At 41.3% G+C, this 25,666-nt stretch overlaps 1 protein-coding gene across 1 annotated transcript in view; it reads left to right on the top strand.

Moving 5' to 3' along the window:
* Positions 1-25,645, top strand: part of extl3 (exostosin-like glycosyltransferase 3) — a 32,746-nt gene extending 7,101 nt beyond the window's left edge. The window contains 6 exon segments of the mRNA XM_032543895.1: positions 17,194-17,782; positions 17,785-19,826; positions 20,542-20,669; positions 22,136-22,280; positions 22,403-22,531; positions 24,244-25,645. Coding sequence (XP_032399786.1) covers positions 17,692-17,782; positions 17,785-19,826; positions 20,542-20,669; positions 22,136-22,280; positions 22,403-22,531; positions 24,244-24,453 — 2,745 coding nt within the window. The 5' untranslated portion in view covers positions 17,194-17,691 and the 3' untranslated portion in view covers positions 24,454-25,645.
* Positions 25,646-25,666: the final 21 nt, after the last annotated feature.

Genomic DNA, 25,666 nt, shown 5'->3' with positions numbered 1-25,666 from the left:
CACGGTCCAGGCGGACGAACTGTGGTCTGTCTGTCAGGTAGTCAGTGATCCAGGAGACTATGGACGCACCGACACCCATCACCCGCAGCTTCTCACCAAGTAGCTGAGGCTGGATGGTGTTGAATGCACTGGAAATGAGCTCGCTGCAGAAGATAGATGACAGCGTCATCCACTCCCAGTCGAGGCTGGTAGGCAAACTGTAGAGGGTCCAGAGAAGAACTCACCTGCGGCCTCAGGTAGGCCAAGACCAGCCTCTCCAGCACCTTCATCACATGAGATGTGAGAGCCACTGGGCGGTAGTCCTTAAGGCCAGATGGAGTCGACTTCTTGGGGACCGGGACAAGGCAGGACGTCTTCCACAACAGCGGCACCCTCTGCAGGCTCAGGCAGTTCTCCAATCCACGCTTTAAAGCATAACTCGGTGGGTCCCTGTCTCCTGGGGTAGAATTTAAAGATTTAGAATTATCCTTAACTCTTTGGTTGGCATGTGATGTGGTAGGCGTTGGGTTATGACAATGCAGCACGCCACTACACTAATATCAGGGATGTGGTATTTCTTTATTGCAGCTCTGATTATTGTTTTTAGGCTGTTAAAATTCCACATACCACAGTAAGAGATTTTGTCTGACATTAAGGCTTAGAAGTTAATTGCCACGTCTTTGTAATGAGGGTCTTAGATGAATCACCGAATGAAGCCGCTGACTCTTGACTTCCATTCTGTCAAACTGTCCTGCTCTTGTCTGAGAAAGTGTAGGGATTTAACTCTACTTGAATAGCTGTGTGTTCCCAAGCGCTTCTCCTCAAAGTAACATCTCCTTTAAGAAGCAGTAGGACTTGGGCTACATTAACCCAGGACAGCTTGTTCTGTATGTTTATTGAATAACAGCAAGATGCTTTTTTTAATTATTGCGCTAGGCAAGAGAGAAATGAATGGCGTGAATGAAAGTTCTGACTGGAACAGATGTGGCAGCTCGTAGCAGTGAGAGCAGAAAATACTGCGAAAAAGGAGAGAGACGCAGGGACTAGTCTCACTTTTGGCTCAATAAGCAAATAGCAGCTCTCTGTGTCATAACTGCTAGTCAAACAGTAGAAGTTCTCAGCTAATTCATTTCCCAAGAAGCACTACTTTCTCAAATAAAAGCAATATTTGCCTACCTCCAGTGGACCTTAGTTAGCTTATGTCACTGTCAAGCACATGGTAAATGCCTTATTTGACGGAAGCAGTTAAAAATACACTTTGCTGCGAGGAAAAACTGAATATTTGATGGACAATACTTTTTTTTTAAACAAATCACAGAATAGAATATGCCTGTATGTAAAGAGTGAGGCCATCCCTTTTTATCTCCTTTATTTATTCTTACTATAGATAGTGACGAGTTTGATCAGTTCCCCCACACAATGCTGCCACCTGTTGTTGTTGTTTTTGTTGACATGTTGAGTTCAAGCCCAGTGCATTTGGAATGCTGAATGAACATTAACAACATGACTTGGTAATAGTGTGAATGCCCTACATTAACACTCAGGTGCGATCTCTTTTGTGGTGGTACATTGCAATAATTCTCCTATGTCAGGGGCTAATCACCCGGGCTTTCCTCCCACAATCCATCAGTTTCTGGAGTATGAGGCTTGCGGGGTTCTGGCAGCTGTTGTCAGGCTGAGTCAATCTGTTATGGTCTACGCTAGCATGCACGGGAGGGGGAGAGGAAGAGCTCTCAGGAGGACACAGCAAGCAAGACTGCTGCCACTGCTGTGGAAAGATAACAAGAGGATTTATTCGTTAGTAGGGCAGGATTTCAGGGCTTGGGTGTTAATTTTGCTGTATTACCCACTTACTTTTTTTCTTTGTAATATGTTTGCAGGGGGAGTTCAACAAGGAAGGATTTTTACAAACACAACATTACAATATAACTAATGGTAGTGTAGCCTAAACAATTAGTCGATAAACAGAAAATTAATCGGCAACAATTTTGATGCTCATGATAATGTTTTTTAGTAATTGTTTGTAGTTTTTAAGTAAATCCAACAAACATTTAGTGTTTTTGACTGTTTGTCGGACAAAACAAGACATTTGAACATGTCCCCTGGCACATCTGATAGACTTTTCTTTTTCATATATTGCATTAACATTGAAACGCTTTACGTTGACTAAATGATTAATTGCGCAAGTAATCAGGAGATTAATAAGATAATACAAATAATTGCTATCTGCAGCTGTACATGAAAGAAACAATACTATTTAGTTGGGCTGGGCAATATGGAGAAAATCAAATAATAATAATATGTATTTTTGACCAAATACCTCGATACCGCAACAATATTGTAGTGTCGACTATTGGTGCTGTCAAAAAATATTTACACAATGAGATTTTTGATAAATAACCATCAGTAATGTGGATATAATAACAAAGTGGGTCTGGTAAGTTCAGAAAATGACATCACTTTACAGTAGTGTAGCCATTAAAACCAGGAATAGACAACACATATTATATCCAAAATCTAAGACGATATTGATAATATTGATATATTGCCCAGCTCTACTATTTAGTGCAATTTGCAAAAATAACCGGAACCAAAATGGATTTTAAGTGCACGGACTTCTCCTATGCCTAGTTCATAGTGTCCATCTAAACTATTCTGTTGACATGTACCAGCTGTGTGTTTTATGTTGTGCCAATAATTTCTAGTTTTTAACTCAAATCCATAGTCAGTTTTTTTTTTAACAGTTTCATATCTACAAAGCAAATGCCAGTGACTTTGAATATATATTTGTGCTAACAGCATCAAAGTGATATATGTTTAAATTGCCCTTATTATTGAACAAGGAAAGTTCTCAGTGGATTTAAATCACGTTTGAATGTTAGCCAGACATAGTCTATATTTCAATGTAATTACCATGGCTCACAAACTAGTCCTGTTTACAGATTTAGCCAAATTGCTGATATTGCGGGGCTGGCACAGCATGGTTGTTGATGCCGGGAGAGGGAATTGGCCGAGACCTCCAGAATTAGATTCTGTCGTCAAGGCAAATATTTGGAACCGTGCTGCCGTTTGCACACTGTTGAGATTGCACAGCTGTTCACTTGTTTTCAAGGGGAAGACGGAGTAGAAAGGCATAATAACTTATTTTCTTGGCATACTGTATGTATACATACCATACTGAAAAAATGTTAAACTTGAAAATGGTCAAAACTAAGTAGGGAGTTGCTGGCTACATACCAGCAGGTGTACTTGAGGTCATACTGGGGCTTTCTGTTCTAAATAGGCCTTTTTCACACTAGACGTTTTGACTAATTATAGCAGGAAACACACAGACGTACGTAATACCATTAATGATGGCTCGCTTCCATTCTGTGCCAGCAAGCCATGCAAATGCTCTGACACATTAATGTTGTTGTTTTTAGTCCTGTGTTTGACAAGTCAGAGAATCTGCTGTGGAAAAACACCCGTGCATGTTTTTATTCATTACAAATTCAAGATGGTGAGAGTAGATCATTTGTAATAACAGGTAGCGGTAGGAATCTCTTGACACCTCACGATTCGATACCTTGGCCAACGATTCGATGCGTCTTGATGCATCTCGATGCAACCATTGTTTTATGTACATTTCTATTCGTGATAAAAAAAATATATATATATATACATATAAATCTGAGTTTGCTAATGCCACTATGGATTAAAAATGTTGTATATTTTTACATATACATTTGTCACACACACGTTTTAATGACATTTTTCTTGCTACTGGAGTTTTTATTTTGTAATCATTCCATGTTTAAGCCTTAAACATGCTTGTGAAGGTCATCTTCTCTTAAAGTAATCTTCCATGTCAGAGGCTCAGTCATCCCATCGTCTTTCAGTCACTCGGTTTTTTGGTTTGTCTGGAGACAGTAACTTTTAATTAAAAATCAGCACATTTAAGAAAAAAAAATGTAAAATAAATGTCCCGCCCCTTATAACAGGTGATAGTCTCTCTCATATGTAGACAGTTGTTCACAACCACACGGAGATCCCCAAGATAAAGTTAGTTATATTTGTCCCCAGTTGCCCGATGTGTTTACAGTTGGGGGTACATAAAACGGCTTCATGTAGCCTACTGGTACTTTCATCTTTAAAGAATTCTGTCAGTCAAGAGAGAAGTCATGATGAAAGTAGGTTGAAGTTCTGGCTGGAATTTTCTGTCAAATAGTTCCGTCTTCCTCCCTGTACATAACTCATCCCAAAATGGTATCTGGTGTACAGTATAGCAATACATGACATCATAACTTGTTTTGTGTGTATATATATATATATATATATATATATATATATATACATACATACATACATACATACATACATACATACATACATACATACATACATACATACTTTACAAGCGATATCCGAGTCTCTTTATCCTGTACTACCTTTACCTTATTACACTAATGTGATGTGTTGTAGATAAGGCAATACACAAGACAAACATTAGATTCTACCCTAAATGTATAATGAAATGAAAAATAGGTACATTATTTCACCTGGAGGAGAATATATGTTATGCCAGTGCCACATTTTATTTTTATTTGAAGACTTCAAACTTCAGTCCTCAGGTGGTCCGAGACTTGCCATCCCCCGGCCTTTTTTTGCATAGTAAACAAACCACCCTATTGGCAAGGCTCGTCGGCAGAAATATTCATATCTGCCGATGATGATCATTTTACACTTTTATCGGCCGATCACACACTTAAACTTCACTCTCCTCTTTTTAATATTTGTAGAATAGTTTTTTTGTGTTGTCTTTTTAATGATTCACTATCTGCACTTTGGTTGGGCAACATTACAATATCTACAGTGAGATGATATAAATCTGGCAACTGTTAGATATGTTGCCTCATAATTTATTCCATTAACATCTCTGGTTGTGTTCGGCCACTGCAGGACTGCCTTGAGGCACTATTGAATTTTTATTAGATTTTTTTTATCATTGTGTGAAAGTACATTGCCTTTATGTTCGTAGCTGGTTATTTTACCCATCGACTGTCTTAAATGTTTTTTTAAGATAATTAACTGTATAAATATTGTAATATGAAATTACACAATGCAAGAGGATGTTATCCATCCATACCTCTACTCTGCATTGATTGGGCCAAATCTAATGCTCCCCCAGACCAGAGGTCCAGAGTAAGGCTGCAGCAGTGGTGTTCATCGTTACACTGACTTAACTTTCACCTGTGCAGTAAATAGATGGCTATATAAATGTGTATGAAAAAGCATCAAAGTAGTAACAATAATGCTTTCCGCTAAAGCTCCACAAAATTATTGCTGTTTTTGTACTAGATGGATGCACTGATGCTTATTGGGTTGGCTTCAGGAAATGAAGAATTAGTATATGAGGAGATTCTGTTGTTGCATCTTGGATTTGCCTCCCCCTTGTACTCTTCTTCTTCTTCTTCTTCATATATATATATATATATATATATATATATATGACAGCAAGTTTTTTTATTTGACACACGAGAACTTCTGCTGCAGTGAAGTCGACATATATTCAATCACTGAAGCAGCTTCCACTCTTGAATAACAAAAGTACTCTTCATGTTTTTTCTTGCCCTCATTCTTCTTCCTGTCTTGGACAAAGTTTTGTAACTCTGAGCTGTTGAAGTTCTTAGTTGTGACCTGCTGGATTCACTTTGCTCCAGATAAAGCTTGATTATAACCCAGGCGACTAATAAATGTCATCCCTGCCCTTCAAAATGTGACATTTCAGCTTGTGAAATGTCCCAAGCCTCTTGACTAATGAAAAGAATTTACTGCAATTTAACTCTGCATAGCTGTAGCGAGATCTCTTTCATATGCGCCTGGTTAGAAAGATTACAAAAGTCTTATTTTTTACAAATTAGTCTTATTTTAGCTGAAATGACAGTATAAATACGAAGCACTAAATGCTTGATCTAATAGAAATTGGGATATCATTGCCTCGCTAAATCTTACACACTGATACACAAAAGCAAACCAAGAAAAAAATGTTGAGTGTGTCAAGAAAGGATTTAGGAAGTGAGATGAAGTAGCATCTGTACGTATAGGGAGATCAGTAAAAACATGAAAATGAAAATTAATTTGTGGCAATAACCACAAACTATTGAGCCACAGAGTAGCCACACACCGTGCTGGTAAATCCAGTGTTCATCCCTAAACTGATTGTAGTTTCTGTTTTAGGTGACGTTTTCTGTGTTTCTGTCAGGGTGGATGGTGTATGACAGGCCTGTTTGTAGCCTCAGACTCTTATGTTCCTTTTCATCGCTGCCCTAAAGCAATTATGTAGAGAGGAATGGTTAAATGAGTACCATGTGGCAGTCTGTAATTAGATTTTTGGTAATGAATAGGTCAAATACCAGTTGCAGGCATTCAAGCACAGAAATTCCCTGTGAAGACGGGGCTTGACAATTTAGTTGGTAACAAGGAACATGGGTGCCCTGCTGCAGGACGTGGATGAGAAGCTTGTTTGGACTTTGACTATCCCAAAAAGTTGTTTTAGTGTTCCATCTTCAAAAGACCTATATGAGAATATTGGAACTGTTAAGTAAATATTGGCCGGTCAGTGCTGCATAGGAATGAAGATGAGATTTTACACAACCACTGTGCAAAGGAGCTGTTCACCAAGTGTTATTTCAAAGGTCTTTACATTCTGATAGAAACGAGACTGGACAAGTCTACACTAGTTTAGTAAGGCCACAGTTTGGATCTTTGGGGAACAAACTGGAACATTTGACCTTGCACTATACGTCTCTAAAGTGTTACTGGAACATTTCTTCTTGCAGGTTTCAGATAATTCTTCCCCACTGAAAGTTAAATGTTGATAGCAGCAGTATTAGTAATGTAGTTTCTGATCGACTGATTTTATCAGCTGGCCGATATTTGCGTTTTTACGTGTATCAGCACCGGCCGACACACGGCTGCTGAGTTCCCTGACAGTTTTTCCCCCGGCATTATTTACAGACAGGTGTCCACAGGCAGCTCTGTGTTGCTGGAGACGCTGCAGTTCACACGCAGACCAAGCACTGCCCCTCCACCACTAGCACCATGGCAGTCTTAAACTACAAATCAAGCATTTTACTTCAATGTCTACTTTTCAGGTTTATTGTTTTCTTAAGTTATTTAAATGTGTTACCAAGGGACATTTTATGATGACCTGATTATATGTCTTATATCATGTCAGCAAGCAATGCATCATTAAGGCTGTGTTGTAGATGTTGATGAAAGCCTTTTACCCTTGCACAGTTAACCATATGCAGTGCACCCATCCATATGATGCACATTGTACTCTCTAGTTCTCTCTCTCTGTGTCGTCTTCTTCTGTTTATCTACATCTCCTCCTGTCTTTGCCGTGCATAATTGTATTCCGCAATTATGAATATGCATCACCTGACGAGTCATGGGATGTTTGTTTCCAATCAACAGGACACTGAAGGATGGGTTACCTGTCTGTGTCCATTTGTTCCTTTGGCTTTTCTCACTGTGTATTGCACACACTGAGAGATAAAGGTCATCACACTCCTAAAGTCTGCACTGAGTAGGATGTGGTCCACATGAAGGGCAATTTTAATTGCTCCTGCGTCGGGTCATCACCACACCGATACTCCTGATGATCACAAGGGCCTTACTGTCATCTCTTCAGCATTATTATATAATAAAAAGGAGCAGCAGGAAGCAGCACCCACCAGCATCACTGGAAAGTTTTTAATGCTGATGCAGGTTGTGGTACTTAAAGTTTAATTCCGTCGTTATTACAACTGTACTTAATGTGTTTATATTATGAAGGAAAAAAATCACTTTTTCCGGGCTTTGGGGTGTTATTTTGTGACACTGGTGCTTCCACACGCATACAAACTTGGACAAAATCCATCAATGCTGTTTTGAGTGAGATACGGGTTTCTGAATGTATCCTGCCATCAGTCCCCGGGTGAGCGTGTCAAAATCGGCAGGGTTGTCTGCATGATCGGCCAAAACATTTGAACCCCCCCCCTCCCATCAGAGCATACGTACAGTGTCAATGTCTCCACTCACTAGGTACAGCAGTAACTTCTTGGATATCCGACAGTTTGTTATCGATTCAGAAGCACCAGTCTTTACATTCTGAATAGAAACGAGACTGGACAAGTCCACACTAGTTTAGTCAGACCACAGTTTGGACCTATGGGGAACAAACTGGAACATTTGACGTGGCACTATACATCTATAAAGTGTTACTGGAACATTTCTTCTTGTGGGTTTCAGATGATTCTTCCCCACTGAAAGTTAAATGTTGATAGCAGCAGCAGTAGTAGTAATGTAGTTTGTGATCGACCAATTTTATTAGCTGGCCGATATTTGCGTTTTTACGTGTAAACCACAGTTAACCATATGCAGTGCACCCATCCATATGATGCACATTGTACACATAATTTGGCTGATATGAATGTAAGATGATTGCAGAAGTGACACTGATCTGTGTTTTTGTTTAGTATTTTTAAAAACAAATCAGTGTGGCAGGGTTTACATTTTTATGATTTAAATTAAGTGAGCAAAAGCAGTATCAGCTCCAAATATCAGCTCAAGAAAATCGGCTAAGGCTGATGGGAGAAAAAAAATCGACATCGGCTCTAAAAAAAAAATCCATATCTGTCGATTTATAGTTGTAGTTTCTTCCCCTCCATAGTCAACAGTATCAGCTCCAACATCACTGATTAATTCAGAAGTTTCATCCTCGGCACCAACTGTGTAGACGAATCAAGAGAGCTAGGTCAGGTAAGTTAGTTTTGGGATCAGAGCCCAAACTGCTACATGTGTACTCACAAATATTACAGAAGCTTAATGTTTGTGACCACACATGAGAAGCAAGTTATATTTTGGGTTTCTTCTCTGCAAATATTTTTTTTTCTCCCTTCTCTTTCTCCTCTCTCTGTCACCCTGTCGGACATTTTCTGCACCTTTTGGATGAAGGGAAAATGATTCAAAACCAAATCCATAGTGGCATTAGCAAGTCAAAAGTATCCTCAGTCAGTCAAAGCTTTAGAGTCCCTGCAGTTCTCTTTACAGATGTGGAAGATATTCTCCACATAGACACTTTAGAAAGACATTTAACTCTTCAGGCTCATAATTGCATTAGATAACCTTTTTAGCAATCCAGCTTATATGTAAATACTATTTTAAAAATGAAATTGTATGACCCGACAGTGCAGGAAGTGGAAAAGCCAAGAAAACAGTTGAATGCAGCTTTTCACACCACATCAAGAGCAGTTAGTTGGGCGTCTTGCCTAGAGCTTACTGAACTCGTCTCATACATTTTTATTTGAACAATGCAGATTCAGTCTGCAACTTAAACACATTCACTTATCTTTCCTGCCCTCCTCTGTGGACTGTTTAGCCGCCTACACGCGGCAAAACCGCTCTGCGCTGACTGTTCCATTGCATTCCTATTGGGAGGGCGGTGCCGCCCAATTATGTGCCGTGGTACCCCTAGCGTTGTGCACCGCTCGGATTTGCTACGTTACACTCAAAGTTCAACTTATTTCAACCGGGTATTGTGTTCCGCAGTGCCTAAACTCAACCGTTGCTTTCTTCTCGGGATAACACGCCAAGTGGCGATATACGTCCCCTGTATATAGCATATACGGATACCTGGAAATGCGTAGAGATAACACAATACTTGGCTTTAGAAAGTCAGCACGTTTGTTTACGCAAAGTCATGATGTCATGGTGGTTTGTAGGGAGGAGCAAAGAAACAATGCTAACAAAGAAACTTTGGGAAACTGAAGCACCCATAATTACACCCATAATTACATTTTTCCCTACTGTGTAAGTTTCTAGCAAAGACGAGGCAACTAATTACCAAAAATGTATATTGGAAATTGGAGCTCATTAGAAACCTGCAAGCTGTTGGGGGAGTCCTCTGTGTCTGTACGTCTGCTCTGACTCTAATTGGCTGTCACATTTCGCATTCTCCCCAACACAGTGAGAGTCTCTCCTCGCCTCACCCCTGTGGGCGCAGCTCATGCCACAGCAGTTTTACAGCAGAGGCTTCAGTGACAGATTAGCACTCGCTGCAAAGCCAGTGTGATGCATTTTGTTTATCACTCTCCGAGTTCTTACAAACCCACAGCCTCATCTCCGAACATGTTCAGAATGGTCGACAGATGTAGTCAAGTTGCCAAGTTGGATGTGGTCAAAAATATTTTTGGATACATTTTATGTCTGTTTCACCTTAGATTGTCTTTTAAAAGTCGAACATGTGCCATCCCACAAGGACATGGGCACCTTTTTTTTTTGAATTGCTCTCCTGTGTAATCTTTGTCATATTGCAGAAGATTTAGATTGGAAGGTACCGAGGCCCATCTGTCATTATGAACTCATTCCTTCTCTCTCTAGTTCTCTCTCTCGCTGTGTCTTCTTCTGTTTATCTACATCTCTTCCTGTCTTTGCCGTGCATAATGGCATTCCCAGTTATGAATATGCATCATCTGACGAGTCATGGGATGTTTCCAAACAATAGGACACTGAAGGATGGGTTACCTGTCTGCCTCCATTTGTTCCTTTGGCTTTTCTCATTGTGTATTGCACACACTGAGAGATAAAGGTCATCACACTCCTAAAGTCTGCACTGAGTAGGATGTGGTCCACATGAAGGGCAATTTTAATTGCTCCTGCGTCGGGCCATCACCACACCGATACTCCTGATTATAACAAGGGCCTTACTGTCATCTCTTCAGCATGATTATATAATAAAAAGGAGCAGCAGGAAGCAGCACCCACCAGCATCACTGGAAAGTTTTTAATGCTGATGCAGGTTGTGGTACTTAAAGTTTAATTCCGTCGTTATTATAACTGTACTTAATGTGTATATATTAGTTTCTGAATGTATCCTGCCATCAGTCCCCGGGTGAGCGTGTCAAAATCGGCAGGGTTGTCTGCATGATCGGCCAAAACATTTGAACCACCCCCCCCCTCCCATCAGAGCATACGTACAGTGTCAATGTCTCCACTCACTAGGTACAGCAGTAACTTCTTGCATATCTGACAGTTTATCAATTCAGAAGCACCGGTTTAGGAGACACCATGTCAAAACACAATGGAAAGTGTTCTGCTGTTGACTGTAAAGACAAGCACAAACCACCCATCCTCACTTAGCTGCTAGTGTGGCACGTACTCATACTCTGCTTCTGACTAGTTAGCAGTACTAACTGCTCATTTGTCACTCCCAACAAAGATGGTACAGAAGTGAGATGCCTCACTCTGTAGCTAAAACAGAGAGCTCAACACACTGGGTGAAAAGAGGAGCTGGAGCAATGTACAGTACAACAAATATATGGTGTTTTCTGAAAATTAAACCACACAAACATATTCTGGTACAACATCTAAATACAATTATGAACCTGAAATGAGCATAACATGAGTACTTTAACATTTCTTGAATAAAGCCTGTATGGCAAAGTATACAATAATTTTCAATAAAGCACATTATGGTGAACTGTATAAAGTGACAAAATATGTACATTTGTCAACTGTCAGAGATTTTTCTAAACCGTTGATAGCTTGGAAGCTAATAGGCTAACGTTGGAAATTAATGGGCAGCAAATAGATTTGGAAATCTTTGATTTTTTTTTTTTTTTTTGCATATAAGTGATTAAGAACCTTTTGTCAGCTATTTACTGACTTTACCTTTTTGAGAACCATTCCACAGCTCTACTACAGGCACTTCTGTGATGTTGGTAAGGAAAAAAAGTGAAAAGGGTCCTTGAGATGGCTCAGTCAGCCATCTGAGCTGTGATCCATGGCTGTAACAGCTGCTCCCCTCACACAGCTGTCTGACTGCTGTGCTTTTCCCTGCAGCTGCCTCCACCTTCTCTCTCCCCCCCCCCCCCCCATCACATCCACAGGGAGTGCCCTACCTTGATCCTCTACATGAAATCACAATTAATTATTTGAAGGGTTGTTGGCAAGCACAGTGTGCCAGAGCACCTTAAGGGGAGAAATGCATCAGGATGACCTGGTGTCCCAGAAGCCATGATGAGTTTCTGAAGTGCAGCAGCATCACCTCCAGAGACCTGTGCTCACTGCTGCAGTAAGCTTGTGTTGTGTATATTTGGATTTAACACTTGCATGCTTCTGTTTTTACTAGTATCTTCTTTTAAAAATTAAAAGTACAACGTAGGGTTGCAATTAAAAAACATGTAAAATGTCTTGAAAACATACCGTACATTTTTTTAAATGCCACTATTGCCCAAAACCTGGTGACATTTTCCAAGGTCATGTTTAGTCCAAATTATTGGAAGGCCCAAAGTTTAGAATGGTAATAAACAGAGGAAAGCAGTAAATTCACACATTGGAGAAGCTGGAAGAAGAAGCAGTGAAATCAATAAGAAAAATGTTAAGTCATTTTTCTTATTGATTTCACTGCGTTTACAATAAATGATCCCAGCCCAACAGTACGTATGGCCTTCCTACTGCTGCAGTAGAAGTGGCTGACCTTAGAGAAATACTCAGGTATTGTTGAAGCATGTGTAACATTGTAACTTTGTAGGACGTGTCCTTCCTTTTGTCCTTGGACATTGAAATATTTTTTTTGTCCAGTTGCAGTCCAAATTTTGCTTGGTGATTTCTGCTTCCCAAAGAGTTATTTACCTGATAAAAAGCCACATTGGACTTTGGAAAACAGAAATTATTCAATTGGCTTGACAGCTTTTGAGTTGTTTGCAGTATTTGGTACAGATAGATCCCCCTCAGGGAGAATTGTAATAACTTTGATCTCCTGACATTTTAAATAGCAATCATCAGGCTAACATTTCACTTTGTCCCATACGTTGGTTGATGACAAAATACCTGCAAGACTAATGACTTTCACATCTGCCTCATCTGTAGTTTGTTTTAAGTACTAATTACCAAATATGTTATTAAAAATTAACACCAACATGTAAGCATAGTCATTGTGAGCATGTTAGCATGAGGATGTGAGCATTCTGCTGAAAGCCCCATTGTGCCTAAGTACAGTCTCACAAAGCTGTAGACTGTCTAGTCGTCATTTAAATAAAATGGAAATTCAGTCTTTGCACTTTGGACCAGAAGCCCAACCAGACTAATTGATTACGAAGGAGGCTGTCTGAGAAATTACAGACTGCTTCATGACAGTTTGTCTTGGTGTATTATTTATTTTCAGATTGATTTAGCAGTGAGTCATACATAAAGCAATGGAAGAGAGTGTTTGAAGTGGTTTGGAAAATCATTGTCATTCTTGTCATTAGAAGTTAGCTGTATCTTCTTGACATATTAAAACAAAAATCAAAGTTCCATCTTCTTAACCCTATTTTAATACTTGCAGTTGCTACGTCTTGGAGCCTTGCTACCCGGGGCCTTATTAAAAATACAAGCTGTGTGATCTTTCTGTCATCCCTTAAATCCCTCAGTTTGTCTCACTATCTGTCTAAAGCTCAGTCAAATGTCTCCTAGACTGCTGGAAAAAACATCCTCATGCTGTTTTGTTGCAGGATATGTTACTCCATACCTCAACTTTAATTCATTTGGAAACTACTCCAGCTGCTATCCCCCCGTCTCTGCCACATATGATGGAACTGTGGGTTGAGCTGATTGTTCTCAAGTAAAGACCTGTTATAGTTGGATGTCACTTCTGTCTGTGCTTCCTGTTTTGTCACAGAGGAATTGCAGGACCGTCTCAGAAAGCCATTGTGCAGAGAGACTCTCTTCTGTACTATTTTGACTTCAGATGAAGATATTTTGTAGACCTGTATAGTACTATTAATCACAACATGAAGCATCGCTGAGTGCCTGCAAACGTAACGTTCTTTCACACGTTTTCACCTTTTTTTAAAAATTATTTTTTAATTTCACAGAATAAGGCATCTCACTTCTGTTCCATCTTTCTTTGAAGTTGCACATGGACAGTAGCTAGGTAAGGACTACTACCAGCCAGTCAGAAGCAGAGTGCCATGCTAGCAGTTAGGCGAGCTTTATAACGTATGTCACAAAGTGACACACGTTCTTCACTGAATGCATCTCGTCAGTTTCCATACCTCTAAAAATTAACATACTGCTAGACTAATTCAGTCTGCGTTATTCATAGGTCTGACCTGTAATTTGCTGACTAAGTCATTGCTTGCTCAGTGCTTACCATGTGGAGCAGAAGGTTTTTTATCTGGGTCATCAGTGAGGCTGCTGTACTCTAGCTTCTTCTTCCCCTTGAGAAGACTACAGGCCGCTTGATTTATACGTGCTGCAGGACTTAGCCTTCCGAAAAAGTGCTGGATTGTATAACACATTGGCATTGATTTTCAGTGTAAGTAATGGAATATTTACACTATAATATTACTCAAGAGATTAGTCATCATTTGTAAGGACGTAATTCAACATGGCAAAGTCTATTTAAAAGAATAACTTAATGTAATGTGTACCTTGTTCCCTGCAGCCATACAGTGACTATTACCCAGCGGCCTCATGTAACATTGTAACTGCAGACTGTGTTGTATAAGGTGAAGGCAAGGACGGGCATGTCAGTGACTCTCTGAGTGCAAATGTATTTTATAGCTCACTCTTAGACTTGAGCCGTCTTGCATGCTATAGCCTGCCAGTGAAAAATGGCCATAACAGCAGCTCTTTACATGCTTAACACCAAACCGCCTAGCAGCTCAGCGGTAGGTAATGACGGCATTATCATTGATCCCCACAAAGTAAATCCAGAGCGATCAATGCTTTCCTGTGTGTTTTCCAGGCAAACAGCAGAAAGATTAAGGTGACTGCAGCGAAGAGGAGACGTTCTGCAGATTAGAAAGCTACAACTGAGATTGGGATTTAGTTTCTATCTGTGTGTGTTGCTCTGTTCCCAGAATCAGCCACAGGCAGAGCTTTAAATCGGCATGTTTTTTGGCTCCAGATTAGGCCTAGCAAAAGCATTTGCCAACATCTGTCTGCCATTACCCCTGTGACACTGGCAGTCATGCAGCAATTAATCAGACTGTTGTGATAGTCGCCGCTCGGTCACTCTGCACCTCAGGCACATCACTGGGCAGCAAGATGATGGGTAGCGTCCAAAGGGTCGTGTGTCCTGGGAGGTTTTACTGTACATGTTCCTTCCCAACTACACCAAACTGGCCTGTAGTTACTTTGTAGCTGCAGAGCATCTTGTCTAATGTTGACCTGGATTGCTCAGTTTCCTCATTTGACTATGGCTGCACCTTTGTAGCCAATTAAAATACTGTTCATTCCACTTCTGTATCTAATGCATACTGGCGCTCTGTAATTGCTATTTAAACTGGCAATTGGATAATTCAAATCAGCCTTTGGTCAGTAACTTGGTAATGATGGGATGTTGTTGTAAATGCAGATGTATCCAGGTGGCTTCATGCTGAGTGCTGCTGGCTAACACAACTTTCTTTGACAAAGCTTAAGGAAAAGCTTCTGCTCCTCAAATGTGTCAAACTTTTTTCTGTTTTATACAATTGTATTGTATCACATCATAAATAGACAAAAGCCATACACTTGTTAAAAAAAAAAAAAAAAAAAAAAAAATCACAGACATTTTAATCGTCAGCAAAAAACAGTGTTTCAAGGTTTCACATCATGCAGCCTGATAGAAGGAACAAGTAGCAGCAGGATGTAGGTCACTTTAAGCAAGATGAAATCACCTGCCTGTCATGTGAATGGCCAGTACCTTTCCTCATTCCTCTCCTTGACACATGCCCGTTGCCAGCTGTTTTGCAAGATGCTGTTTTCAGGAGAGTCTGTGGAGACGTAATCTCTAAACACCAGAAATGCCCGTCAAATGGCGGCAGCACAGAGAAATGATTACTTGACTCCGATGGAATAAAAAAAAGCCTTTTTTGTTTGTTTTTAAGATGGTATCTGTCTACGTTGTGATCTAACCAGGCAGTAATGAAAACATACCCATAGAGGTTTTATTCACCAGTAGTGGTAATAATATCCTTATCAAAAGGAACTGTTAATGTTGACAAAAGGTAAACTCCAGCTGCGTTCCTTCTCGCCTCTGGTCTCTGTGACTGTGTCACTCTGACCACACCGCTTTTTCAAGGCTCGCACTTAGTGTCCTGAGTTTAGCACTGTATTTGATAAGAATTGTTTGGCACTTAGCTTATCAGTTAACATCCTGTAGGGCTTGTGCTGTAGTGCGATATAGCTATAGAGCTCAAAAAGCAGAAAGGCTGCTGTTCGTGGAAAGAAACACTAAAATTTAGGTAATGCTCATGATGTAAGATTTCTTCCCAGGTTTTTAAGGGCACCTTCTACAACTTCCAGTTTTGCTGTGGATTTTAGCCTCGAGCTGTCTTTTCAAAACATCTGCAAACTGAAAACGCAACTCCTGTGGCCTAGCAATTTTCTTACATTCTTTGTATTTTCTAACCAGCACCTAACTGGGTAAAAAAAAAAATGAGCTAAAGAGGAAAATGTATTTGTAGATATTCTTGCATTGATCTCAAGATAAAACATAAGCCATTATATTCTGAAAGCTCACCCCCGGTGCCCTCTGGAACATCTTGAAAACTTTGAAGTAATACTGCCAAGAATACTGTAGTCTGCATCAGAAGGTGCAGCTGGTTTCCTTTGTGACAGCCTGAGCCTTTTTCTCTTTTGAGCCAGGGAAAATAATTCCACATCACTTTCTAAGATGGACTGTTATCAGGGATGCTCAGTAATTTGAGTCAGTGATGAGGTCAGGATGCAGGAGGAGGCCTTTAATGAGATTTGCTGATGTCGGCTTGCCTACTGTGTGTAGTTTACTAGTGATGGCTCTCTCCTGTTTTGTGCTCATTCTGTGTGACTTGGAAAGAGAGGAACTGGAAAGAATAAAAAGATACCCCCTGGTATTCTGCAGCACACTGATGATTTCTTTTCCTGGACTAGGCAATCATGCACATAATGCAGTGGAAAAAAGGATGAGCAGCAGAGTCTTGCTTCATAAAGAAACCTTTACAGTGGCTGAGTATTGAGACTAGAAAAGCGCTATATAAGAACAGTCCATTTACATTTTGGCCATATTTAATGGCTTTGCTTCACTAAATGCAGCTTGCAGATCTCAGTCATATGTTTTGATAGGTGTGTGAAAATAGTACCTCAAATGATCTATTTAATGCCGCTCATTCTTTCTTATACTCAGTCACTTTGATCTTGCTACAGAAAATTATTTAATCTTTTGTTTCTGTCATTCTCTCCCAGGTGCCTGTTTTGACAAGGAGTGGAAGATTTCAGAAGCCTCCATCTCCAGAGTAATTCCTGACGAGGCCAGAAAATGAGCAGAACCCAGATAGAAGCAACTTGTTCACCCAGCTATCTCAGTGACCTGTGAGCAGCCATGCCCTCCCTGCGTTGCCCATCGAGGGGAACCCCTCTCCAGATGCCCAACTGTTTTCTGACATAGATTTGGAAGAATAGCTGAATCTAACAATAGAAATGGCATTAGTTTGTGTGGGCTATGACACATCGGAGTACATATTACAATACAGGGGAGGCTGAACCTCGAGCCAATATCCACAGGACTCTTAAGAGAAGGCAAACAGCCTCAGATGAGCTTTACAGGAGGACAGGGCCACAGCCCAGCTTTGATGATTTAGTATCCATCCCGCTGCCTTGCTGACAAGGTCGTATCATGGCTGCTGCTGATCTCCATAGCAACGGTTCCTTGGCGGGTCGAGGAGCAGACTGAGAGAGTCAACGATGCAGCGTAACGGTGGTGGGGTTGGTGCCGGTGGCCAGCCATGGGTGTTACGGCGTGTGCGTCTCACCTGGCTCAGTTTCATGCTCTTCTTCATCTGGTCTTCTTCCCACTCATTGCCCACTACTACCTCACTACCATTGACGAAGCTGGGGGTCCTGATAAGCGCATCTTTGGGCCGCGGCCCGGTGGTGAACTGTGTGAAGCCAAACATGTGCAGGATCTGTGCCGAATCCGCGAGTCAGTCAGCGAGGAGCTGCTGCAGCTGGAGGCCAAGAGGCAGGAGCTCAACGGGGAGATCGCCCGACTCAACCTGCGCATTGAGGCCTGCAAGCGCAGCATTGACAGCGCCAAGCAGGATCTGCTGCAGCTGAAGAATGTTATTAGCCAGACAGAGCATTCCTATAAAGAACTAATGGCCCAGAACCAGCCCAAGCTATCCCTGCCGGTCAGGCTGCTGCCAGACAAAGAGGACCCAGGACTGCCACCACCCAAGTCCGGGCGCTCCTGCCGCCTACGCTCCTGCTTTGACTATGCACGCTGCCCTCTTACTTCTGGGTTTCCTGTGTATGTCTACGACACAGGCTCCTATCCATGGGCGGACTATCTTGACCCCCTGGTGAAGCAGGCTTTTGCAGCATCAGTTAAGAACAACATTTATATAACTGACAACCCCAGCATTGCCTGTCTGTATTTGGTACTGGTAGGGGAGCTGCAGGAGTCCGTCACCCCACTGCCATCTCCTTCAGAGCTGGAGAAGCAACTAAAAGCTCTCCCTTACTGGAGATCTGATGGACACAATCATGTGTTGGTGCATCTCTCTAGAAAGTCCATGACACAGAACTTCCTGTATAATGTGAGCACAGGACGGGCGGCAGTCGCTCAGTCTACCTTTCTGGAGCAGCAGTACCGTGAGGGCTTTGACTTGGTTGTGTCCCCACTGGTTCATGCCCTCACAGAACCAAACTTTTTAGAAGTGCCCCCTCAAGTTCCTGTAAAGAGGAAATACCTTTTCACCTTTCAGGGCGAGAGAGTGGAATCACTGAGGAGCAGCTTACAGGAGGCACTCCCTCAGTCTTTTGAGGAGGAAATGGAAGGAGACCCACCAGCCGACTACGATGATCGCATCATCGGTACCTTAAAGGCGGTGCAGGACAGCCACTTGGATCAGGTGCTAGTGGAGTTTACCTGCAAGAATCCACGGCCAAGTTTGCCTACTGAGTGGGCTCTTTGTGGAGAGAGGGAGGACAGGCTGGAGGTGCTCAAGGTTTCAACGTTTGGCTTGGTGATTGCTCCAGGGGATGGACAGCTGGTGGCCTCAGCAGGCTGTGGGATGAGGCTCTTTGAGGCCCTAGAGGTAGGGACCATCCCAGTCGTATTGGGGGATCACTCCAGACTTCCATATCACAAGTTTATTCGATGGAGTGAAGCTGCCATTATAGTCCCCAAGCCTCGTGTCACAGAGCTACACTTCCTGCTGCGCAGCCTATCAGACAATGACATGTTGGCTATGAGGCGGCAGGGCCGCTTTCTGTGGGAGACCTACTTCTCCACCTCAGAAAATGTTCTTAACACCCTCCTGGCCAGCATCAGAACCAGCATCCAGGTTCCTGCTGCACCCATCAAAGAAGAACCTGCCCACGAGATTCCCCACAAAGCAGGGAAGCTGGCAGGAACTGATGCCAACTTGGCTGACAACGGAGATCTGGATTTGGGTCCTGTCGAGACAGAGCCCCCCTACGCCTCTCCGCGCTTTCTCCGCAACTTCACATACACAGCTGCAGACACCTATAGAGCATGGAACCAGGCCCCGGGGCCTTTCCATCTCTTCCCTCACACTCCTCTGGACCCCGTGCTGCCCTCTGAAGCCAAATTCCTTGGCTCAGGTACTGGTTTCAGGCCTATCGGTGGAGGTACGGGAGGCTCGGGGAAGGAGTTTCAGGCAGCGCTTGGAGGGAATGTGCCCCGAGAACAATTCACTGTGGTCATGCTAACTTATGAGAGGGAGGAGGTGCTGATGAACTCTCTGGAGAGGCTCAATGGACTGCCGTACCTCAACAAGGTAGTGGTGGTGTGGAACTCACCCAAGCCTCCCTCAGATGACCTGCTGTGGCCAGACATTGGTTTGCCGATTGTGGTGAGTGCTCCTTCTGAAAAATCCTCCAATTTAACAAATGCACACATATTCAGCTACATGGTGTTGGTTTCTTTTGTAAGGAAAACATCTTCGTCTTATCTTTTCTCTCTGAAGTGCAAAAAAGTAACCAGTGTCAGACGTGGTAGTTAGCTGAACTACATTACCTTGAGCTGTTAGGATCAATGCCTCTTTGAAACTCTGCAGGAGTCCCTACAAATTACCATCAACTTTACTTAAAAGATGTGAAGAAGTCTGACATCCATGAATAATACAGTTTGTGCTTTTGATTAGTCCTGGAAAATAAACTATTAATGTGGTTATATTCACATCATTACTTTTGTGATGGGGACAAGTGTAAGGCTGTAATAGAGGAACTAAAGAATAGATTGTAAATCGTCCGTGCTGGTCAAGTCTATGGTGCTATCTGGCACTAAGATAATATGTTCACTGTTTCTATATGGCACATGGATGCAATGCCGTCCCATGTATATAATACATCAGATGAATTTCACTAAAGACTAGAGATCGGTTAGTGCAATTATTAAGATCAGGTAGAAGTACAAAATGGTCTGTACTTAGCATTACTTAAAATGTACTTAACTATACTAACTGGAGTTGCTATGAGTAGTTGGATTGCTTAAAAAAAAAGGTATCACTACTTATAAAAATGGCAGACAGAACTATTGCTAAGCAGAATCTTGTGTCGCGCCTGCAGGTTGTCCGCACAGAAAAGAACAGCCTCAACAACCGCTTCCTCCCCTGGGACGCCGTGGAAACCGAGGCCATTCTGTCGATTGATGATGATGCTCATCTTCGCCATGATGAGATCATGTTCGGGTTCAGGTCAGTCATGGTGACAGAATGCACGAGGCTCTAAGGATTCATATACAAGAGAATCACCCTTTAGATAAAATGTGTAGTCGATTTTTGGCTCTGGTACCATATAGGCAATTGTTATTACTTTTTGACAATTTTCCTTTTAAAATCAAAAGTATATCATCATCTTTCAAGATCGAATCAAAGTAGATTAAATGTGGTTTTTGTTTTTTTTTAAACCGAAAAATACACTTTATTGTCAAAGTGAAAACACATCTCTACTAATTTAAATGAATTACAAATACAGCGATCGCTCACATAAGTGCTTTTTGTAAAGGTGAGCACTTATGTGAGCGATCGCTGTATTTGTAATTCATTTAAATCAGTAGAGATGTGTTTTCACTTTGACAATAAATTGTATTTTTCAGTTTAAAAAAAAAAAAAAAAATTGATGTTTGGAAGGCAATTGATTTAAGTTTGATAATAATGGGTTTCAAACCCTAGATATAATTGCTTCTTTTCTCAGGAAAAATGCTGTGAAGAAAGTAGGATACAATGCAGCAATATAGAAGGGAAAGCTTTGTCTCCAGTGAGAAGTAAAAACGTAAAAAAAAATGCATCACATTCCTGAAAACTCTGAATTAGAAGGAGAAACTGAACCAAGCACTTGAGCCCAAAGCAATGAAAATAACAGACACTCGGTGACAGTGCCTTGTATTTATAATTCGCTAATACTGTACTTTGATAAGACAAATGTGAAGGCCATGTTTAAACCAATTAAAGGAGCATGTTAAGGTTTATTTCTTGCATACTACCCCTCCTTCTCCCAGACTCATCTACAACTCGGTGCTGTAGCAGCTTGTTCAGGCAGGCAAAAATTGGCTCTGTATGTGTGTAAGGGGTCATTTGTCATGAATTATCTCAAACTCTGCCAGAATTACCCAGGAATGTTTCCTCGCCTCCACTCTCGCCAAAGAGGAAACATTACGCAGCAGCTGAGTGTGTTACACATTTAAGTAGTCTTACATGAGCTCATTCGAGGCAGTAGATTGTAGTAGATTTTTCAGATTTCTCGCTTGTTCAGGGTCTGCAGAAGGAATTCCAAGTATCTAATCTGATAAACTGAAACCACTTTTTTGGTCCAAGACTTTCCTGTAGTTACTGGGCCACTGTATGTTTACATATGAGCCAAGAGGGATATTTTTGTTTTAAATATACTATATTCAAAGACAACAGAATGGTTACTTAATTGTTCTCGAGAGACAAATAGTTGTCAGATTGCTTATATAGATGAGTTGAAACAGATGGATGCAAAAGGGTTGCATATGCAGGGACAGACGCTCGGAAACCAAACTAATGATTATAAAAAAAAAGTGACAATTAACAACAAAAAGTATTCAGCCGTAAAACATGCATTTCTTCCCAGTCAAGTTTTAATTAATTGATTGAAAAAGAGGAATTGTGTTGACTTTGTGTTTGGTGGTGTCTCTCAGAGTGTGGCGTGAGGCCAGAGATCGCATCGTGGGTTTCCCCGGGAGGTATCATGCGTGGGACGTGAACCATCAGTCCTGGCTGTACAACTCCAACTACTCCTGTGAGCTCTCCATGGTCCTGACAGGAGCTGCTTTCTTCCATAAGGTCAGAACTTGTACCTCCAAAAAAAACGTCCAACATTCAGCCAAAAATTCTTTTCTTTTTTTTTGCTGTCTCGTAGCCATACCGTTCACTTGTTCCCCTGCACATTGTTTGTATTGTTGTAGTACTATGCCTACCTGTACTCCTACGTGATGCCCCAAGCCATCAGGGACATGGTGGACGAGTACATAAACTGCGAGGACATCGCCATGAACTTCCTGGTCTCTCACATCACCCGCAAACCACCCATCAAGGTCAGTGACGGAGCATGCAGTCCGGCTGTGCCCTGCTCAGCATCCGTAAGCTTTGTGTCTCCCTCAGGACCCGTGTATTTATATTTTTGTCCACTTAGTCGTGCCATAACTCAAACTGACATATCCAATATTCCACAGAAATGATAATCAAAAACACAAGATCGAATTGGTACGTTATGCTTGATTTCTTTCACTGGATTTTCATCGGAAGGACATTTATTACCGGGGTGCATATTTATGGCTAGACAAATAATTCTAGCAATCAAGCCATGGAAGTTGTTGGAGCAGAAATGTTATTGCGCTCCCTGAGTTAAAGTTCTTTTTTGATTTAGTAGGGTGTTAATATTCAGAGGTGTTTCAGAGGGGAATTAAGGACAGCTTTGATGGAGGGTGTACAGCAATTTGCAGTAAGGAATAAGCCTTGTGAATAATGAATTTGGGGCAAGTTTGAACGTGGAGTCCCAAATGGAGAGGAACCATATTTCTCTTTTAGTCCAAATCAGGCAAAACAGGAAATAACAAGCTTTTTATGGATCACTGGTGATGAATTGAAACATTGAAACTCGGTTTTATCTATTTTCATTTCTTCAATTTTTTATTATTGACCATTTGCTAAGCCCCGCCCCCTTTTGCGAGACACATACAGTTTGCCGTTTACAATTACATGATATTGGTGGCAGAATTACAACTTGAAATAATTAAACTTTTTAAACCAATGTGTCTTTGATTTTGGACAGTGGTAAAAAAAAAAAAAAGCATGACAACTGTTGCTAGCAGATTTTATCAGCTGTAGCTGTGTAGCTAACAAAGTTATTGTTAGCTCCCTGAGTCGGTTTGAAATAACCTCTGACTAATGTTTCAAGCTGATTTTTTTTTAATTTTTTAAATTTTTTACAGAAGAATCTTGTAAAGTGGGTCTAAAGTACGCACTTGATGGCTACATACATGGTATCGTGCTAGATGTTCCAAGGCGGGAAGTTCTCACCAGTTGATGATCAATGAAATAAAGAAACAGCCTTTTTTTGTAGAGTTAGTTAGTGTTGGCATTAAAAATAATGTGTAAGATCAGACTGTTATATAAGTATATAATGAAATATGCTTAGCTTGTTCATATTTTGAAACGGTATGTTCTGACTTTTAGCCTTTTTAAGCTTTTAGGACTAGTCAATGTTTTTTGGCAAACCTAACGCTATCTCTGATAACGAGTTTGGCTTGGGTTGCCGGAGTCTAAACTTCCCCAAATCCAATAAAGAGCTGGTAATATCCCAGCTTCCACACGGTGAGGACATGCTACACAGAAAAGGGCTATAAAACCCTGCAAACTAATGTTAACTAGCTAATGAAATGCTCCGTGCTCTTGGAAGTAATGATTGGTTACTACTGTAGGTAAAAAAAAGCTAGTTAGCTGGACATGCTAACAATTGCTGCAGACAAACTGTTTGATTCCTTCCCTACACATTATCTTGTGTTTTTGGTTTTGGAAAGGCCAAAATTAAGACACCACCCTCCTAATTTTGTAAAGCAGCGCTCTTATTGTGTTGAGTCCAATGCTTGATGGAACTTCTGTGCCTAGTTGCAGTTGCTAAGATATGAAGGGACAGTTTAGCGACTGGTTAATTCCTAAAACAAACGTCCTTCAGCCCACAGCTGCATTGTGCTGACAAGTACCACACGCACATGTGAAATACAGACTGTCTCTCTGTCCATCTTAGGTAACATCGCGTTGGACTTTCCGCTGTCCCGGCTGCCCTCAGGCCCTTTCACACGATGACTCGCATTTCCACGAACGCCACAAGTGCATCAACTTCTTCGTCAAGGTGTACGGCTACATGCCACTGCTGTACACACAGTTTCGCGTAGACTCTGTGCTGTTTAAGACTCGTTTGCCCCATGACAAGACCAAGTGCTTCAAGTTCATCTAGCTTCTGGCTGAGTGGCCCAGCAAAGAGCCAAAAGAAGAGAGGATTGAAGGACTGGAAGTATTTAAAAGAACAGCAGCTCCCTCTGCGAGCAGTGATGAAGATGGATGGATGGACTGCCAGAGAAATTCACAGAAGGAAAGTTTGGGGTTAGGATTTTGCCCGGGGGGGGGGGGACAGAAAAGTTAACCGTAAAAGCCGTTGACTTGGTGGACTAATCCACAACTCTACTGAATATTTGAAGAGTGGAAGCTGAAAGGGACCACTGCCAACAAAAAAGCCTTTTTTAGTGGATGTCACGTCTCCTTTTTTATGTTTTTCAATCATGCTCCATCATCAACCACTACAGATGTCATTTGCACCTCTTAACGGCCTGCTGAAAAAAGAGCAGGGGTGTACACAGTGTACAGAAACTCTTCACGATAAACTCCACCTGACATTGAGCTATGTGTTACTGAATCCCTGTCAGACTGATGTCGGGCTGCGTCTGGCCCAGCAGCCGTTGGACAGTTTCAGCTGGGAGAGCAGAAGTGGCGACATCACATGGCTGCCACTTGGCTTTTGTGTTTGTATTTCATTCAACAGTTACAAACTGTACTTCTTGTACATGTAGGTACTGTAAGAGAAGCACTGATGGTCAGAAGTATTTTACCAAACAAACTTTTTTTTTCTTTTTTTTTTTTAATCTTTTCTTTTTAAATAATGTCGTTTAAATGTGTAAATCTCTATGTCGGTGAAGCTCCGCCTGTGGAAGATCAAACACAGACTCTTTAGTCTGAGATAGAGACAGGACCTCGACCGAAGAGTTAAACAGGTCGGCCCAATCATATTTAGTAGTGTTACGTGTTCAAGAAGGAATTTACTTCAGCGGTCACCATAATGCCTCAAGTCTGTCACGAAAACCATTCACCATTTTGTTATGCTTACAGGATCTGCACTCTTCGATGAGTGTTTGAAATGGCCTGTTTTTTATGCTGTAGGGTGTTTACTAATGTTTGTAAAATTGGTCTGAGGTTGACGTAGTCATGTTTAAATGTAATAATATTAACCAGTCAACGGTTACAATGTCCCTTTCTGAAGTGCAACAAACTCCATAATCACAGCTGCCAAAATCAACAAAAAAAATGTTTGGATGTCTAATTAAGGTTGTAATAATAAAGAAGATTAAATGTACTATTAGGATTGGTTAAAAAAAAAAATGTTTAGAGGGAATAGC

Source organism: Etheostoma spectabile, chromosome 18 (assembly GCF_008692095.1).
Source record: "Etheostoma spectabile isolate EspeVRDwgs_2016 chromosome 18, UIUC_Espe_1.0, whole genome shotgun sequence".
Lineage (NCBI taxonomy): Eukaryota > Metazoa > Chordata > Actinopteri > Perciformes > Percidae > Etheostoma > Etheostoma spectabile.
The sequence above is the reverse complement of the archived record's forward strand: the minus strand, read 5'-3'. Positions and strand labels throughout refer to the sequence as shown.